Raw genomic sequence first — 19,789 nt, 5'->3', positions numbered from 1 at the left:
CTGCAACATTGTACATATTTAGTGAATACAGTTCTTGAACAGGAATCCATTTTTTTAATTTTGTAGCTGTTGTATCATGGCTCAGTATCCCAATGTGAGTTCTCATGCGAGTCTGTCAGACATAACATGATAGTTATTATTTCATTAATTGCTACAAATAAACTTTTCACAATGCTGGCCACAGACCATATGAATAAAAATGCAAGAGAGTCTTACACTCAAGCAGCAGATGTGGGTTTAGAAATGAAGGCAACTTAAAGAAAGTGCACAGGACTACAGTGCTACAAGCAACATAAGAAATAAATAAATAGTTAAAAGTATGATGTTAATGTACCAGCATATTTATTGTGAACCATCTTCATGTGATTTGCAATATGTCACCAAACACAGTATACAAGTCTATTTTTTTCTTAAGGTTAGGAAGCTCAGACTGCTGCACTTGAAAAGAACATAGTATTCAAATTGTGGAACATTATTTCTTACCTAAGTTTGAAGATGCTCTACCCTCTGCAGCCCTGTCCTTGAGAGACTCTGCAATTTCTAATTGCTGTTCATGATACTGTTTGGCCCTTTCTAGGTCTTGCATGCAGCGTGCTGCGTGGCCTAGACCTGCATAGGCACGCATTTCAATTGGCTTATCCTCCAGTTCTTTAGCAAGTTCCAGAACATGGTTGTGGTAAGACATTGCCTTGTCAAAGTTCCTTCTGTAATGATACGCACTGCCTAAGTTGCTGTAAGCCCGTGCCTCCTCTCTTTTGTTTCCTAACTCCTTTGCAATCTTAAGATGTTGCTCATGACACTGAACTGCATTTGCAAAATCTCCCATGGCAATATAAACAGCTCCCATGTTGCCCAGCTCTCTGGCCTCAGACAGTTCATCTTTGGATTGTTTCGCTAAAAGGACGCATTGTTTGTGACTTGCTAGGGCATTAGGATAATCTCCAATGGCGGTGTACACATGACCCAAGCTGCTCAAAGCTGACGAAGCTGCCTGTGAATAAAAATTGAAAAGAAACACTGCATTAGCACAACATTATAATTTAGCATCTAAGTTAACTAAATATGCCAAATAAGATTAAGGTACAAGCATTCAAAAAAAAGCCTAGCCCTCCAAAAACCTAGGTTCGGTGAAGTAAACAATCCTTTCTGATATTCGTGATATAATGCTCTGGTCTCTGTATAAAGTTGAATAATGTATGTATTTAACAGTTTGCAAAGCAGTGTGCAAATTTTTATCCAAGTGAAGAAATTTTTGTTTGGGGTGGAGTATTTTTGGGGACACAAAGTGATCGAAAATATCAATAAATACCCATATTATGTCCAAAGTTAAATGTATTTATGAGACAAAACATGCTGAAGAATTTCTAGGACATGTTAGAATTGAAAAGATCAAAAGGTAGAGGTCACACCTGTTTTCCCCTCACTACAGTTTCAAATAGAGAGTCAAAAGTATAAGGCCCACATTAATTTCTCTGAGTTAGTCCTTCACATTTTGCACTCCATTTTCTGCAGTATGCAGCACATGGGCTTTGCAGATGAAAAATCTCCTGCAGCTATAAATCCCTACTTTTTCTGTGCTTCTGTCAGCAGTGGAAGCAATGGGAAAAGGGATGCAAAAGTCTGACGTGCACATTTTAGCTTCCTAAAAGGTTTCTTCTGGGAGGGGTTGAGGGGTGAAATCCTCTGTCTTTTATTGTAAACAAAGAAATCATTATCATGACATAACTGAAAGTGCTGAATCCTAAATTTACATTCAGGAATTCTACAATTGGTCTCCAAAGACGCTTCATCCTCTGAAGTGGAAAGAGTTAATAGTGAGTTACTAGTTGTCTTTTATAAGCAAAATTACAATTATTAACTCCACTAATCTAAATAATGGTATCAAAGATTGCAGCAACCTTTCCCCCCACTGTAGAGACCTGGTTCAAAGCTCCAGAGAGCACCCCTGCATTACCAGGCTATAATTCATACCACACCTTTCGGCCACCAAACCCAGACTGAAACACTAAAGGTGGAGGCGTGTCCATATTCATTAAGGATATCCACACCTCCAAGCTAGTTGCTCAGCATAATGCATCTGAGATTATCCAAGTTCAGCTAACTCTGGGCAAAACAACAATCCAGATTGTAGCTTGCTACAGACCCCCTACCATGCCCCAGGATTCCCACTCCTCTTTTCTTGATACACTGGAAAATATTAAGGTACAACCCAACACTCTAATAATGGGTAATTTCAACTACCCTACCATTAACTGGGAAAACTACTCATGTGCCAACTCTTTTGCTCAACGTTTTCTGGAAATCATCAATTCCAACGCTTTGGATCAACTTATCCACACCCCCACCAGAGGCAGCAATATCCTAGACCTGCTCATCACCAACATGGGTGACCGGTGTTCCACACCAGAGGTCAGCTCCTCGTTGGTCAGATCCGACCACAAGCTAATCACCCTAGACATCCACATCCCACCCCCCATTAGGAAAACAACCGTAAAAAATTTCTCCAAAGCCAACTTCACGCTTCTTAAGACAAAAGTGGCAAACTTCATGACACCCATGCAGATGGACAATAGAGGTACGACTGCTGAATCTTACACAAATGCACTTTATAAGCACTTACACGAATGCATGGATCATGCTATCCCTAAAAGAACCAAGATGCTATCCTCCAAAAAAGGAAGCCAGTCTGGTGGTCTTCTGCCATAAACAAACTCTACAACAGAAGAAAGAAACTGTTGCAAAAAAGAGTAAAATCCCACAATTGGAGGAACTCCCTGGTCAGCTTCAGTAAGAAGCTGAGATCCCTCATAAAATCCTCCAAAGCTAGTTATGAAAACAAAATTGCCACGGATTCTAAAGACAACCACAAAGCATTCTATAGCTATGTCAAAAATCTCAATGGCAACACTCAGATCTGCTCTGAGTTACAGCACAATGACACTAAATATACAGAACCAACTGATATTGCCAACATCCTGGCTGATAGGTTCAGTGCTAACTTTACCCCCCTCTCATCCCCTAAAGGGCCCATCTTTATACCGGAAGAATGCAAAGTTCCTGTAATCACGGCTGCACAGGTAAAAACTTCACTCTCCAAAGCCAAGAACACAGCATCCATGGGACCTGACAACATCCCAGGCTGCCTTCTACATGAACTACAGAATGAACTGGCACCCCACCTAAGTACCATGTTCAATCATAGCCTCACCTCAGGCTTTGTGCCCATTGAATGGCGCACCAAGACAGTTATCCCACTCCACAAAGGGGGGGGCACAACAGACCCCGGGAACTACCGCCCCATTAGCTTGGCGAGCCTCGTCTGCAAGGCCATGGAACGTATCATCATGGAACTCATAAACAAAGACATTGGAGATCTCCAAACCCTGGATCCCACACAGTTTGGGTTTGTAAAAGGCAGATCATGTCTCCTAAACCTGACAGACTTCTTTGAAGTAGTCACCAAAGCCATAGATGAGGGTAAGGTGGTTCACACAGCCTATCTAGATCTCACCAAGGCATTCAACACCATCCCCCACTCTGGAATTATAGATAAACTCACTAAACTAGGTATAAATCCCTATGTCACAAGATGGGTTGCCAACTGGCTTACTGAAAGAACCCACACTGTGAAAGTAGCAGACTTCAAATCAGACTTCAGACCAGTGACAAGTGGAGTACCACAGGGTTCAGTCCTGGGTCCTCTCCTGTTTGGTATCTACTTCTCTGAAGTACAGGCTAACACAGAAGGTCTTTGTCTAACTAAATTCGCAGATGACTGCAAACTAGGAGCCATAATCGAAACTCCTAACAATGTGGACATCCTACAAAAGGGCCTCACTGAGACAGATGACTGGTGTTAAAGACATGGTCTCAAGCTCAATGCCAAAAAATGCACTGTCATCCCCTTTGGTAAAAATTCTGTACCCATGAATTACCACATAGGTGGTAGTCTACTTAACAGTGAAAGTGTAATAAGAGACCTTGGGACACAGGTGGACAGTAGACTCTCCTTTGATAATCACATCGCCAAAGTGGTCAGGAAATCCTTCTACGTGGCATACCTCATCACAAAAGGTTTCTCATCCAGAAAAAAAGAGATAATTGTTCCCCTTTACTCATCACTCATTAGACCCATTATAGAGTACAACGCCCCTTTTGGTATGTACCTCACAAGACATCTACAACAACTGGAAAGGCTGCAAAAATACCTCACAAAGAGGATTACTGGCCTCAAACAGATGCCTTACGCAGACCGTCTCAAAAAACTCCAGCTTTACTCCGTCACATATCGCCTACTCAGAGGTGATCTCTGCCTAACATACAAAGCTATGTCAAACCCAGAGCTGTTGGACATGCTCCACTTAAAGAAATCCCAATCCCTCCAAGCTACACGCTCTAGGGAACTAAACCTTGTCACCACAATAAACAGAACGTGCTGGAGGGATAGATTCCTGTCCCAGAGACTTCCCATACTCTGGAACAGACTACCTATCTATGTCAAACAGAGCTCCTCATTAGAACTCTTCAAGAAAAATCTTGATGACTGGATGGGTAATAGGAAATTCACCCCGGGGATCACTTCTGTGGTTCTGCTTGACAGGGGCACAGGAAAATAATTTTCTTGGGTGGCGAAAGCCAGGGTACATTTTTGGCTAGGCTTTTATAGGCCCTAGGGTCAATAGCCTAGTACCTACCTATGAACTTATGTATTTGAGGTACATTATTATGCTCCAAGTAAGAGACTGCTGAGTCCCCAGAGAAGCACTCCCTCTCAACCAAATAATGCATGTTGTCACAAACACGGCACTAAAACTTTAATACTGACAAGCCCTCTTTATCTTTAAAAAAAGGGAATTTAGCAAGGTCTTTTTTAACAGATATTTCCAGGGCCAGGAATGAAAATACAATAAGAAACAAATCTTTTGTTCCATTATTTCTATCCATTTACTTTCATAGGTTATCTCTTTTCAAGAGTTACTGAGTATCAATCACTCTTCTTATATCTGATATAATGGGAAGTGTAAAGCTCACCTCAGGTGTGTCACAACATGTCCAATGCACAGGACTATGCATGGGTCTCTAATCATAAAAAGTTGTAGTGCATGGAATAGTGTGATTATGCTCCGATATTCTGAAAAAGACAAATCAGGTAAGTGCTACTACAGTGTGAGACCTGACCTTAACAAATGTTAAGCATCTTCTGTTTAACTTGTTGTGGCTCTCATGCTAAGCAGTCAAATCTTCTAACACTGACTGAAAAACGACAGCAGCAGAATAAAAAACAGATTTGTTTCTGTGTGCTGTCCATACCGGTAACTTGTCCTTGCCTACTGCTTCTCATAAGCTTAGAAAGTAGGTAACATGGTATGTGTTCATCTGCATTTTCTAAAGGATAAAAAGTCTGAAACTTGTATGAATGTCATCACTTAGTGACTTTAATCCTTAGTGAATTGTCCGAAAACAAGATTTTATGAGGAACAGACCAAACATATGAGGCAAAAATCTGGACATTTGAGAGTAATGGCAAGGTGAGTGCAAACATAGGGGACTATGTTACAACTGTCTTTCTGACATGACTAATTGCTTTGCAGCTTTGAAAGCTGGGAAATACTTTTTTTTTTCCTGTCAGTAGTAGTAGTACATGGAGCTGCTAAAGCTCCATGCACTACAAAGAATTATGATCGGGTCTCCTATCATAACTTTTAATTATGTGAACTCAGCATGGATGGCAGACTCACCTCTCAACCTTTGCTCTTGAGGTGAATTTCTTGGCAACCATGTCTTGAATTCATAGTAAGCAGGTTATGATGAGAAACCTGATCATAATCCTCTGTATTACGTACAGTAGAGAGTCGATTATCCGAACTAATTGGGTATTCGGATAATGAAACTGTTCCGATAATCAAACGTAACTGAACCGGATAAAAAAACTTCTAAAATCTTGTTTTTTCTGCATGCAGGGAATATGCTTTTCAACCAGTCAGCAATTCCAGTGGACAATAAAGAATATTTTTCAATCACAAGTGGGCTTGAAGCTCAAGAAACATGCACAGTTGAATATGTATAATCTTTATGCATTCAGACTTTATGATTTTTCCTACCCAAAATCTTTGAAAGGCTGTGTTCGGATAATTGGCACTACAGATAATCGAAATTTGGATAATTGACCCTCTACTTTATATACTGGAGAAATGGATTCAAGAAATGCAATCTGACAGTAAAGCTTATGATTTGAATTACTTGAATATGCTTTGAGATCACATAGTTAACTTATTTACCATTTGTTAACTGCAGTAGAACACTAATGTAGGTGTATCATTTTCAGACTCAGCATATAAAAACAGACTAGAGAGTAACAATAGACAAAACATGGACAGTACAAATTCAATACACAGCATGAAAAGCACAAAATAAAATTCTTGGTGTGTATCTACTGAAAATGCCTGCAAATTACAATTGGGAGATTAGTACTTTCTTGAGGATTTTCTTTGAGCCATTGCTATGAATGTTGACATTTGAGAAATTTAGTATAATTTCTTATGGTGAGTAGGTCACCATCAGTAAGACAAAATGATCTAAATTCTCTGTTTGTCCACGTGTGTCCCTGACAGAGCTGAGTTTGAAGGAAAGCATCTAAATATCCTACTTAAGGGCTTTGTTGCAGCATATGCCTTGTAATTTTTACTGGGAAAACAAATGGAACTCTAGAATAAAGACAAACCTTTTAATTGCACTTTAAAATGTAAATAAAGTTATTTCACAAACAAGAAAACATTTCTGATGTGTCAGTATATTTTCTGTCAGGCAGAAAATACTCTGAATGATATCTTCATATTCAGTACATTAGAGTAATATAATATAATATAATATAATATACTGAAATGATTTTACAATGTTTTTGTTTCCATCATAGCATGTGGTGCAAAAACAGCCGAAGAGCACCTTTACCCACTTGAGAAGTTTTTCTTGATGTGTTTTAATAAGGGAAACAATTATGAAAGGTGCAGTTTCCATACACTTACATCAGTGGGGAAAAGCAAAAAATGTTAACCTTAGTGGCATCGGTGAAGGAAAATGTGTTGTGTCCATAGACTTTAATGGCTACTCAAATGTGCCCCTTTAAAGTCTATGGATGAAACCCATTTCCCCAAGGTAACATCACAACATTAAATACTAAATTTATTTGGGCTGTGGTTTAATAAAATGTTTACAAAGCTTTTTTTTAAAAAAAACAGCCAGATACATAATTATAGACAAATAAAAAATGCATTGTGATATTTCACTCATCAAATGCTGCAATTCATATCATTACATTGGAAAAAATCATTTTTTAAGTAATCATGACCTGCATATTCTATGCCATTTGATTCTTAGCACTTAAAGTACTGCCAAATTACTATTCCATCTCTTCTTTTCTGTTAACACTCAAAACTTGCTTATTTCTTCTAACACCTCACTCTCTTGTATTTCTTAAATTACTCCTACCCATTTAATACACCACTCTTCTATCTGTGAAGTCTTAATACAAGGCTTATATATTTAATATTTGTAAATATCAATACAAATTTTATTACACTGACTCTTATGCTGCTCTATGTATTCACTGAAACTAAATTATAAAATTTGTTATTGTAAATAACGATTGCATTAAAAAATGAAATCTTGCAGCTTTTCTCCTCAGGCCTCTGCTGAAAAGGGGCACCTGTGCCCAGTCAGACTTTCCTGGTAAAAAGAAAAATGTCAATAAATAAATAAAGTTCTTTGGTATCCACTACAGCTGTATACCTCTGAACTTCTTTGATACAGAATTCTGGACAAAGCCAAAAGTAATGGTGAGACAAAGGTCCAAAATCGGGAACAGATTTTAAATGCTATTCTTATAAACTAAAAAAAGTTGCTAAAATAACAGCCTTTGCATTTGCATGTATTTTCTGAAGGATATGAAGTCTGAAAATGTAAATCTCTGTCATTCGGTGACTGTAATCCTCAATTATTTAGGGGGAAAAAGCTACAAAATTTATAAGGGACTGACCAAAATATGAGGCAAAAATCTGTTTATTCTGAGAAATTCTGGACGTTTGACAGGTATTGTGTTAAAACAAACATTCAAGAAGTGTCATTCTTGCCTAACGTGAGTTTAATCACACCTGAAAACAGAAAACTGTGACCAACACACCCTCTTTACTGACAAGAGTAACCAGGTAAATAAATAAAAAAGCAGCACTTTTACTGCTGCTGTCTCTTTAACTGGTATTTTCTAATAGCCTTGTCAGGAAGATATAAGATAAATGGATTTAATAATCCCTAATAGGCAAGAATACACTTTCTAAGCAGATTTTAATTAACAAGCCTATAAAACAGAATTCAAAAGAGCTTTGTTGTCTTAATAGGCTTTTTAGCAGGATGACACACACACACACACATACACATATACAAGTGTTATCACATGTTATTTATCTCTAAACCTGGGGTCTGAGCACAATTTTAGCATCTCTGTAGTGCTGGTTCCACAGCCTCACTTGTTTCAGTATCTCCTTAGGAAAGTTACTTCATATTGTGTTCTCCTGTTACAAAACATGCACACTAAAAAGAGTCCTTTGCAACAGTAACATGTTTGCAGAGTTTTGCTGTATGCAGCTGTAAAAGCACAGATAAGCTAACATTCAGGAAGCAATTATTTTCTGTCCTTTTCTTACTTTTTAAAATAACAATATGCTTTACCACCCCAGTCTCTTACCTTTAACCTCAATCTGTGTCAAACGTGGAAGAAGGATAGTTGGGCACATACATATACACTACCTAAAAAAAGACATTGCCTAATGGTCCAGGATGTTTAACAAGTTAATGTAACTAGTACCCAGCAATTTCCATCCAACTCTTCCCACTCATTGGGTTTTTGTATGCTGTATATCAAGCATTTGTGAATGTCACAGTACCCCACTTTTTACGACCCACTCTAGGAGCTGATGCCACCTGTACACAACCCTCTCGGTGAAAAACTATTTCACCATATCTAGGGGGAAAAAAGGTGTCCTATTTTACTTGCAAGCTATGTCATTTCCTGCACTGCAGTTCTGTCTCTTTTATGTTCTTTGTTTTCTGAGTAGCCTTATGTGTTTAAGTTATGTCCCTTCTTTCTGTTATTGTCACTAAAGAATATAGCTCAGGTTATCTCACACCTTTCTTCACACTTCATTCCCTTCAGCTCAACTATAAAAAAGCCTTTACTTGTAATTTTTTTATTAATATTAACTTTGTGGCCATTTCTCTGTACTGTCTCCAGAATTCTATACCATATTCCAACTGTTTACACCACTGCCATGTATAGTGGCCAGATAACCTCCTTGCATCTGTTTGTTTTGCTGTTCTTGCCTAATGTCCTCTGTTTCATACTGGTGGGTCACCGATGGAACATTGCTCACTCCAGATCTTTTTCCTGGCCAGTTGATTGAATTTTTACTCAAAGCTACCTCACATCTATGTTTTGGATTATACTCCCCTGCATTACCTTCTGTGTCCTTTCTCTGCACCTGTCTCTAGACTATACTAGCCAGACCTTGAATCCTCATTCATTTTAACCCCATTCACATTGTGCCTTATCAAAGCCAAAGCTAACTTTTTGTTTTCTTGAGGTCATCCCAAGTCCTCGTTATTGTCAGTTGTGTCTCTGCCTCATATAGCATTCATTCATCCCCATCAGCAGGAACTGCCATCATCTAGACAACCATGACAGTATTTATTTGTTATCATATCTGGCCCCATACACTGACAGCCAACATGCAAACTCGCAGATGCATGGGCCCCATGATAGCCTCCTCAGTGAACATGCATGATTCTACAAGTTCATGTAATGAAAACTCCCATGTGTGGACAGGTTAGCAAAGCCAAGTAAGTGCATGTCCCCAGGCCATACTGTACTAGCCACATACCTCTCTCCAATACAAGCCAGCAGTGCTGTGGGCTGGACCAGTTCAATTTCCTCAGGATGGATAAACCTGTATAAGATGTTCTCCTGGCCATTGATCTGTCCAGGTCATCTGTGCTAGAGTCAGGACTTGTTTGTGCCACAGAGGTGATAGGGTTGCTACCTTTCCAGATTCCCAACATAAGACTTTTTTTAAGACTTTTTTATGAAAAAGTGAAATTGTCAGGACTAATCATGCCTGCAACAAGTGTAAAAGATTGGGTTTCACTATTTTGCAAAAATAAAATCTCAAATTTATAGAATATTTTCTGTTTCTGTTGCTTCTATAATATTAAGGTGTTTCATATACAAATACCTTTTATTCAAATATACACAAAAAAGTAAGAAACATTTTTTGTACTAAACTATAAGGACATTTGTTATTTTTCAAGTTTTTATATGTGGCACAACTGTCCAAGTAGAGACTGCCCTATGCAAACAGGGACAGGTGGTAACCCTAAGAGCTTATCTTGAGAACATTTGTAATATACCTATGACTTCCAAACGTTATTCCCATTTTCAATGGAAAACTGATCTGCATTCCACCAACACTTTTGCTTTATTCTATAGAAAATGTCCTAAAATGAGATAATAAAGCTCAGCATTGTTTCAGTTCACAAAAAAGTGTCACTATACAGCTTTGGGAAGTTTCAAATCCCACATTATGTGGACTATACCTCCTATGGTCTTATAATTTTGAGATAAGTAAAAACGATGGCATTCCGTGAATGTACATAATATAAAACTGTTACTGATCTTTCTGCACAAAAAGTTTAAAATGCAAGCAAAAGCACCAAATACATAAAAGCAGCTACAAGAAATGACTTGAAATCTTGAAAATACTACTTTCTGGAAAATGTAAACTGATGGACAGATTACGAATGAAATATCCTCTCTTAGATATATGGGTTATTTTGGGGCTGGAAATATAAAACCAATGTGAAACAGGTAAAAGATTATTCATAGTTGTGAGGTGTAAGGACTGAAATGCAACAAGGTGATTAGCTGATGTTCTCGGTACAAGCACAATCTATCTAAATGTGTAGCTAAGTAATGTGAAGTCTCCAAAATGAATGGTCTTGAGGAAGCCCTGACTACCTGGATTCTTCCCTTAGAAATTCCCTCCATATTTATACATGGCTTATATATTTCTGTTTGATTTTCCTATTAAATAGTTAAATGGAAATTAGCAAAGAAAATCCACGCCAGGCTAATGGGTTATTTAAATTCCCAATCTGGTGATTAGAATAAACAGCTTTTTTTAATGTGGGGAGCTGAGGGGTCCCTAGTGGAGGTATGTAAACAAAAATTTTATTGACGCAAACCTCATTAAGGGAACTGCTTACTGTTCATTAAAAGGGCAAAAAATATTGCATTCAACCGTTACATCAAATGATTTGCATAAGCTTTATCTCCATTTTAACTTACTTTTTCTATGGGTAAATTGTTAATTTTTCCTTTTTTTTTTACAGCTTCAATCGACTTTTTATAATACCTCACAGACCTAGAGTAGTTCTAAACCATATTCAACTGCAGGTATTCAGCAAAGCATACATTTAGGTAATTTTATTCAAAGCTGTCTCATCAAACCCTAGCACAAAGATCAAAAGAGGACACTTAAGTTGCACTGTTGGTTGGCATAATGGATAAGGGCTTAACCTCTATGATGCAAGGTACAGAGTTTGATTCTGACTTCTAGTTATTGGCTAAGCTTGTAATACTCTATAGTTTGCTAACCTAGTATTTATCTATGAAACCATAAATATTAATTTACTGAATCACTGCAGAAGCAGAAAACCCATACAGACTCGTATAAGAAAGCATGCAGTCTTTACTCTTTTATCTCTGTCCAAACAGTTCTGTAAAGGCTTTCACAAAGTTCATCAAATAACTGTACACAATGATGCGAACAGTTCTTACTTACATAAGCTAATGGTCTGTATCTAGGGCTTTCTGATGCTGATTTGTTTCACCTGCAGCAAGTACAAAACTTAACAGTTCTAGGTTGCTGTCTGCTGTTTCGAGAACTAGCCATATTACGCCAACTCTGAATGATGCGTATTGACAGCCTGTTGCAGCTTGTTACACCTTTAAAACCTTAATGCTGACATTCTGTTATTTATATGATCTGGGTCCTTAGCAGCGGTGGTACAGCGGTAGCGTTGTTACCTCACTGCAAGAGGTTCTCCCGTTCGATTCTCGGCTTGGCTTGGGAGTGCCTTCTGTGTGGAGTCTGCTTGTCCTCCCCGCGGTTGGGTAGCGTTCGAAAGACATGCATGCGTAAACGGGCGTGCCTTCATTGAAGGTTAGGTGTCGAGCTGGCACCTCGGCGTTTTATAAAAAAATCTACTGCCAATCATTAGCGGACCAGAGTTCCGTTGTGGCGACCCCTTACCGGGAAAAAGCCGAAAGACAAACAAGAGCAAATCATTTCTTGAAGAAACCTGATATTTCATCTTTTTGGGAGAGTCTATTAGCTTGGCAAAGGATTTTATTTTATATTTTATTTCCTGAATTTTTGATTATTATAAGTTTTGTACTATATTTCTACTTGTAACTCATATTTTAAATAAAAAAATGTGTTTTATTTCAAAAGCTTAGATTTTAATAATCAAATTCAAAATAAATAAAGCAAAACCAATCAGAAGCAGCTATTAGTTTAAAAATTAAGCAGCACTTTATCTGCCCAGTAAAAAACTGCATGATGAATTCATGTCAGGGGTACATAAATAAGTGAAATTTATGGCCTGTAAAAATCACAACAAGCAAAGTTTATTGCAATTAGTGTGCAAATTTTTTAAAATGCTGTTTTAGTAGCTTTAGTATCTTCTAGTTAAACAAGTGTATCAGGTATTCTCCTCATAAAAAGCTGACAAACATGCTTACAAGTTCAGTATGCATGACTATTCACCTGAGTTACCATGCTGCTATTATAACCTCTGTAGACTCTCCCTATACTCTCCAAACATTCGGTCTTCCGGCTTTGTCACAACAAAATTAAAAACTCTGGCAAGCCAAAAGGGTGGGCAGTTGGCATGACCATACAACTTGGCTGCCATTACTTAACAAACAAAAGTGAGACCCTCTTTACATTCTTGGTTTATTCAGTGAGGTCTGAGGGTGTGCTTCCAACATCCATTGAGTGAGTGGTCTCATTGTGGAAGGCGTTAACAGTGCTTGTAGTGTCCAGAGATTGAGTGGCCATATTGTAGAAGGAGTCATCAGTGAAATCTGTGAGACAATGTACAGGATGGTTAATACAAAAGTACAAGGCAATTTTTGAGGAGAAATTACTTAATAGTTCTAAGAATTGCTGTATCTCTCTGAAAAGAAAAGCAATTCTTGTCCACTACAAGCACCTGGTGCCTGGAATTTCTTATCACAACCAAAAAAGGGTCTATATCAGAACATCAAAGTTTTAAAACTTCAAATGTTCTAATATCGACCCGTTTTGAGCGAATGCTAAAATTAGCGAAGTTGCAAAAAGTACAGTTGTGTACACTTACCATAAATGTAGATGTTCAAGTGTATTCACTGTTGCAGTCATTACATTTAGGTAATCTGCGGGCAGGTTGCCCTCAGTCGGCCTGATTAACAAAGTCTTGGGTCCTGCGTCAGTTGCTGTCCCTTCTTCCATGACGTCAGTGGTATAAAACATGCAGCCAACGTCATTACCTCAGTTTTTCTTGCCCCAGATGTCAGGTGCCCCCCCAAATAGGGAGCAAAATATAATTTTAAATTACAGCAATATACCTCCAATCAAAAGCAAATACACCAAAAAGGCTTTTAAGCATAGGAACAGAAAGTAGAGGTATAGTCAGAGAAAAAACAGGGGGCTGGAGGGAGGGTAATCAGGACTGCAACAGTGAATACACTCGAACATCTACATTTATGGTAAGTGCACACAACTGTACTATGTTCTTTGTGTTTCACTGTTGCAGTCATTACATTTGGGTAGATTCCCAAAGCCATGGTTGGGATGATGGATTTATATAGCATTAGAAGTAGATGCAGCCCTGGTGGAATGAGATCTGATCCCCTGGGGGATAGGTTTTCCATGATGCTTGTAGCAGAAATGAATGCAATGGCTTATCCATTTAGAAATGGTTTGTTTTGAAACAGCCTTTCCCCTCTGCCCCTGCAGCAAATACTACCAGCAGTTGTTCAGATTTTCTTCGAGTTTTAGTTCTGTCCAAGTAAAAATCTCAGTTGTCTGTGCACATCCAATGAATGCAGAATCCATTCCTCTTTGTTCTGTGGATTGGGAAAGAAAGTTGGCAAATGAATGGACTGATTAAGAGCCACACTGGATACCACCTTGGGCATGAAGGATGGATTGGTCCTGAGAGACACCCTGTCTGCATGAAAAATGATGAAAGGCTCCACTGCCATAACGGCCTGTAACTCAGATCTCCTTCTAGCTGAAGTAATTGCCAGAATGATGGCTGTTTTCCAAGAAAGAAGTTTTAAGTCTGCAGTAGCAGCTGGCTCGAAAGGAGGCAGAGTGAGTTTCTCCAATACAAAGTTAAGGTCCCAGGCAGGGATTGGAGCTCTCCTGGGTGGTCTCAAGTTCTTGGCCCCTCTGAGGTACTGCTTGAGCAGAGGATGAGAGAAGAGGGGAGGTTCTGTATTATAATGAGCTGAAATGGCTGAGGCATGGATTTTAATGGAGGAAAAAGACAGGCCCTTGTGAAGCATCTCAATTAAGTATTGTAAAATCTGAGGTAAATTGGGTGCTGCTGTGCTCATCCCTAAAGAATGGTTCCAGGCAAAGAATCTTTTCCATTTGTCAGCATAAGATTTTCTAGTACTAGGTCTTCTCGCCTCCAAGATGACATCCATCACAGCTTTGCTGAGGGATGTTAAGGGTGAATTTAAATGATTAGCCAAGCTGCAAGGTTCAATGTAGGGAGCTGAGGATGCAGAATCTGGTGTTCCTGCTGAGACAGTAAGGAAGGTGTCTGAGGCAGGTGCCATGGGGATATTAGAGAGACACTGCACAGGAGTGGGTACCAGTGTTGGCGTGGCCAGTCTGGAGCAATCAAAATAATTTTTGGTTTGTCCTGTTTGACTTTTAGCAGAACTTTGGAGAGCAGAGGCAGAAGGGGAAAGGTGTAGACTGATATTTTTTTCCAGCTGAAGGACAGAGCATCCCTTTCCAGGCTTTTTTGTGAGGAGTTCTTGTGCAAAACTTGTCCAACTGTTAGTTCTGGGGGGAGGCAAATAGATCTATGTCTGGGCTCCCCCATTTGCTTGTCAACATGTTGAAAATCCGTGGTTCCAGTTTCCATTCCTGTGGGTCCATGAAATTTCTGCTTAGTTCGTCTGCCAGAATATTCAGCTTTCCTGGCAGGAATTGAGCTTGTAGCTGTACTTGGTAGCTCAAGGCTGTGTTCCACAATGCCATGGCTAGTCTGCAGAGCGGGTAGGAATGTGTACCCCCCTGCTTGTTTATGTACCACCTAACCATGGTGTTGTCCGTCTTTACCATTAGTTGTCCTGGATGAAGGTAGTCCTTGAAGGCTGTCAGAGCATTCTGTACAGCTAGCGTTTCTTTTTGAGTGATATGTAGGTGCCTTTGATTTGGGCTCCATTTGCCCTGAATGCACTTCCCTGCCAGATGAGCCCCCATTGCATAGTCTGATGCATCTGTAGTTAGGGTTTGGGCAGCAGGGGGTGGTGTGAATGGCAGTCCCTTTTTTGTTGGCAGGCCTCTGCTCACCATAGGAAATCTAGGCATAGGCAAGGTATGATAGGAATCATTGTTTCCAGGCTGTGACAATGTTGACTCCATAAACTTTTTAAGTGCCACTGAAGTTTCCTCGTATGCAGTCTTGCATATGGAATTAGAAGAATGCAGGAATACATGAACCCCAAGGCTTGCAGTATTTGTCTTGCAGATAGCAGGGTTTTTGTGGCCACCTGTTTGAAGTAAGTCACCTAATGAATTTGCTTTTCTGGCATGAGGAAAGCCATCTGGGCAGTTGTATTCAAGCTTGCACCAAGGAATGTAATGTTTTAAGAGGGTACCAGTTGTGATTTCTTTTCATTTATTGTGTACCCTAGACAAGTTAGAACCTTTTTACAAATGCCAGATGTTTTATAAGTATGGCCTAGCTTTCTGCCTGAATTAGACAATCGTCCAGGTATGGATATATTTGAATATTTCTTTGCCTGCAAAATGCAATTACTGGAGCCAGGCACTTTATGAATACCCTGGGTGCAGTAGACAAGCCAAAGGGCAGTGCAGAGAACTGATAATGCAAGTAGCCTGCTTTGAAGCATAGGTATCTTCTGCAAGATTCCCTGATTTGGGATATGCAGGTAAGCTTCTTTTAAATCTAGAGTTGCCAACCAGGCATCCTTGCCTAGCATAGGAAGTAACTGGTGAAGAGTCAACATCTTGAATTTTGGAATGTCCAAAAAGGTGTTTAGAGTACACAGGTCCAAAATTGGATGCCATGATTTGTCTTTTCTGGGTACCAGGAAAAGTCTGGAATAGAAACCTTGTCCCTTTTCCTCTTCTGGTACCGGTTGAATAGCCCCCATGCTTAAGAGGGAAAGTACTTGTTTCTGAGCCTCTGCCCACTGATTTGGGGGCAGGTCTGGCCATCCGTTTTGGAGTTGGCAACATGTGGAAATGAAATCTGTATCCCTGGGATACTATATTTAAAACCCATTTGTCCTGGGTTATGAGTTGCCAGTTTTTTGCATGAAGACCAATTTTTCCCCCCGAAGGGGTGGCTGAGAGGCAAGTGCTTGGTAATTTTAAAGGAAAGTCATTGAGAATGTTTACCATAGGGTGGTGTCTTGTTATTTCCAGATTTGGAAGTGCAAGCACCCCGTTGCTTAGTTCTGAGAGTCCCTTGGGACTGAAAGCTGGTGCTTTTGGTGTGTCTGGGTTTGGCTTGAGTGGATCTGGAAGGGGCTGGAAAGGACCAGTTCTTAGTAGGCCAGTGCTTACTAAATCTTGGAGGTTTCACTTGTAAGAAATCTTTCACAGTTTGCATAGATTTAGTTTTATCTTCCATCTTTTTTAGTACTTCTTCAGCCTTATTGCCAAACAGATGGTCCTGATGCAAAGGAGCATCCAACAATTTTGCTTTAACATGATCAGGCAGAGATTGCTCCTTAAGCCAAGCATGCCTTCTAAGCACAGACCCAGTAACAGCAGCCCTGCAAGAGGCCTCTAAAGAATTAAAACCACACTGCAAAGTATGTTTTCCAACTTGTTCAGCTGAATGCAATAAATCCTGTAAATGTTTATTTTCCACACAGTCAGAAATCAACATCATTTTCTGTTTAAGCAGTCCCATGATATGCTGTTGATATTTTAGCATATGAAATTGACAGTTTAAAGCCCTGATTGCCAAGGTTGCAGAAGTATAAAACTTTTTACCCCATCTATCCAACGCCGTGGAGTATCTATCAGAAGGGGTAGGATTTTTAGCAGTAGAAGCCTTAATGCCCTTGGGCCCCTGACAAATGGTTTCTGGGTCCGCAACAGGATTTTTGAAAAGGAACTTGTGGGACACAGTAACCCTGTAGTATCTGTCTGGTTTACTAGGAGTTGGAGGCAGGGAATCAGGGGCCATACTGGATTTCGAAAACACATCATCAACAATGTCTAGAACAGGAGGTATAGCCAAAGGCCTATGCTGAGGAAGAAGAAGGAAATCCCTAAGCCTCTTTTTGGATTCAGAAAATTCCTGACTTTCCCAGTGGAAATACTCCCATAAGGTATGTAAAGTTTCCCCAAAAGAAAAGTCCTCGGGGTGGGGGGGGCAGAGGGAATGGAATCCTCTGCATCAGAATCCTCATAAGTAGCTATAGACAAATCCAGGTCATTAGAAGAGTCAGAAGAAACAGAGTCCTGCTCAGAAGATTTATAGCCAAGCTCAGCCCTAGGCCTCTTAGAAGGGGGGGGGGGGGGGGTTGACTATCCCTGATTAGAGTAAATAAATCTTCAGCTATTTTGATAATTTGTTTTTTAGGCATAGGGGCCTGAACATGTGGCCTGGGCATCAGTTTTTTAGACATAGTTCGAGATTTAGGCATTAGTATTGAAGGTGGAGTCGGTTTAATATGCAAGTCTGTAGGCCTGAATACACCCTCAGAAGCCGGTGCCACAGCGGCTCCAGACCCATCCAAGGTAGAGACATCCTTGGGTTCCATAGGTGAAGCATCTCGCGACATACCAGACTCTGAATGGGTCTCAGTACAGGCCTGCAAATCAGAAGAAGCGGGTATCAGGGGCTGCAAAAGTGCCTCACTGAGTACTGGCAAACTGGCGACTGGCTTAGGAGAAGCATCATCTGCAGTTTTGGACCTCAACGGCCTGTCTCTGTGTTTTTCTTTGCGTTTTTTTGGTATTTTGGTAGTCGGATGGCTAACCGACGTCATTTCTGGATAATTAAACCGAGAACTGAAATATTTAGAGGCAAAAATGTACTGACTATGGATAGTGCGCTGATTAAATAAAGCACAAAACTGACAGCAAGGTACATCGTGGTCAGGGCCTAGGCAAGGTGTACAGTACAAATGAAAATCTTTATGAGGTATTTGCTTCCCACAAGTAATGCAATTATTAACTTTTACTGACATCGGTAAGGAGCAAGAAAAAGTTTCCCCAATGGGGTACTTATCTTTAAGTTGAAGACTTCGGTTCTGAAACTCGAAAATGAAAATTTCAGGAGTCGTCCGACTGGCACTTGCGAACTGCTTCTGCTTTGGGCACTGCACAGCAAGAAAGACTGAAGTAATGACTCGGCTGCATGTTTTATACCCCTGACAACCTGACGTCATGGAAGAAGAGACAGCATCCGACGCAGGACCTAAAACTTTGTTAATCAGGCTGACTGAGGGCAACCTGCCAGCAGATTACCCAAATGTAATGACTGCAACAGTGAAACACGAAGAACATCACTGAATTCTTTCCTAGGGAAAGAATTCAGTTGGCCGGTTCTGTGGCTTCGCTATTTTCGGCGCTGTGGTGGAAATTTATGGGTCGGGTTCAGGTAAGTGTGTGATTGTGTGGTTGTTAGGATTAGGGCGGGGGTTAGGTGAGTTAGGTTTAGGGCACAGGTTAGGTGAATTAGGGTTAGGGGTGGGTTAAGTGGGTTAGGGGGCTGGTTAGGTAAGTGTGCCATAGTGATGGACCTTAGGGTTAGGGTTTGGGTTAAGGTAAGTGGATAGATAGTAGTGTATGTATAGTTTAGTGTAGGGTTAGTTGTAGGATTATAAGTGTATGTGTGTGTATTGATGTTTTTTAAGTGTGCTTGTGTTGTGTGTATGTGTTTCGGAATACCAAATTTTTTCCCCAAGGAAAAAATTCGCTGTTCTGAATGTTCGATATTATGTGGTTTAGATATTTTAGGTTCGATGAAATAGCATTTGCTATTTTCATCTTTTGATAGCGTGATATAAACGTCCCAAAAATGCTATTTTTCTTGTCAAAAATGTTTCCTATGCTTATTTGAGAAGTACAAACAGTGAATTAGTAACACATTTGTACAAGTAATCAGACTGTATACAGGAAAGGAATCCCTTTTTTTTTTTTTTTTTTAAAACACAGTTTTATTGTATCCCTTTTTTTCAGAGAACGTTGCTACAACTGCAATTCTGAAAGAGGAACAGCACCAAGAGTCATGTGACAAATGAGCTTTGATGGCAGCCATAAGCAGTGAAGTTGTCCCTGTAGAACAGAGAAAACAAATACTGCATTAACTGCAGCAAATAAACCAGCGTAGGTAAAATTCTGGAGTAACATCACACTGAGAAACTTCCAGCACTGTGTATGTAGCTTTCTGCCTGGGACCACAATCT

At 39.8% G+C, this 19,789-nt stretch overlaps 1 protein-coding gene across 3 annotated transcripts in view; it reads right to left on the bottom strand.

Annotated features, from left to right (window-relative positions):
- The window catches only part of TTC28 (tetratricopeptide repeat domain 28), a 1,879,863-nt gene that overhangs the window by 841,400 nt on the left and 1,018,674 nt on the right, over window positions 1–19,789 (bottom strand). For all 3 annotated transcript variants that reach the window (XM_044068299.1, XM_044068301.1, XM_044068300.1), the window contains exon 5: window positions 484–991. In XM_044068299.1, the coding sequence (XP_043924234.1) occupies window positions 484–991 (508 nt within the window). The remainder of the gene's footprint in view (window positions 1–483; window positions 992–19,789) is intronic.

This window comes from Protopterus annectens, chromosome 4.part0 (assembly GCF_019279795.1).
Source record: "Protopterus annectens isolate FY-2018-M chromosome 4.part0, PAN1.0, whole genome shotgun sequence".
NCBI lineage: Eukaryota > Metazoa > Chordata > Ceratodontiformes > Protopteridae > Protopterus > Protopterus annectens.
Note: the sequence above shows the minus strand (reverse complement) of the source record. Positions and strands in the feature narration are given on the sequence as shown.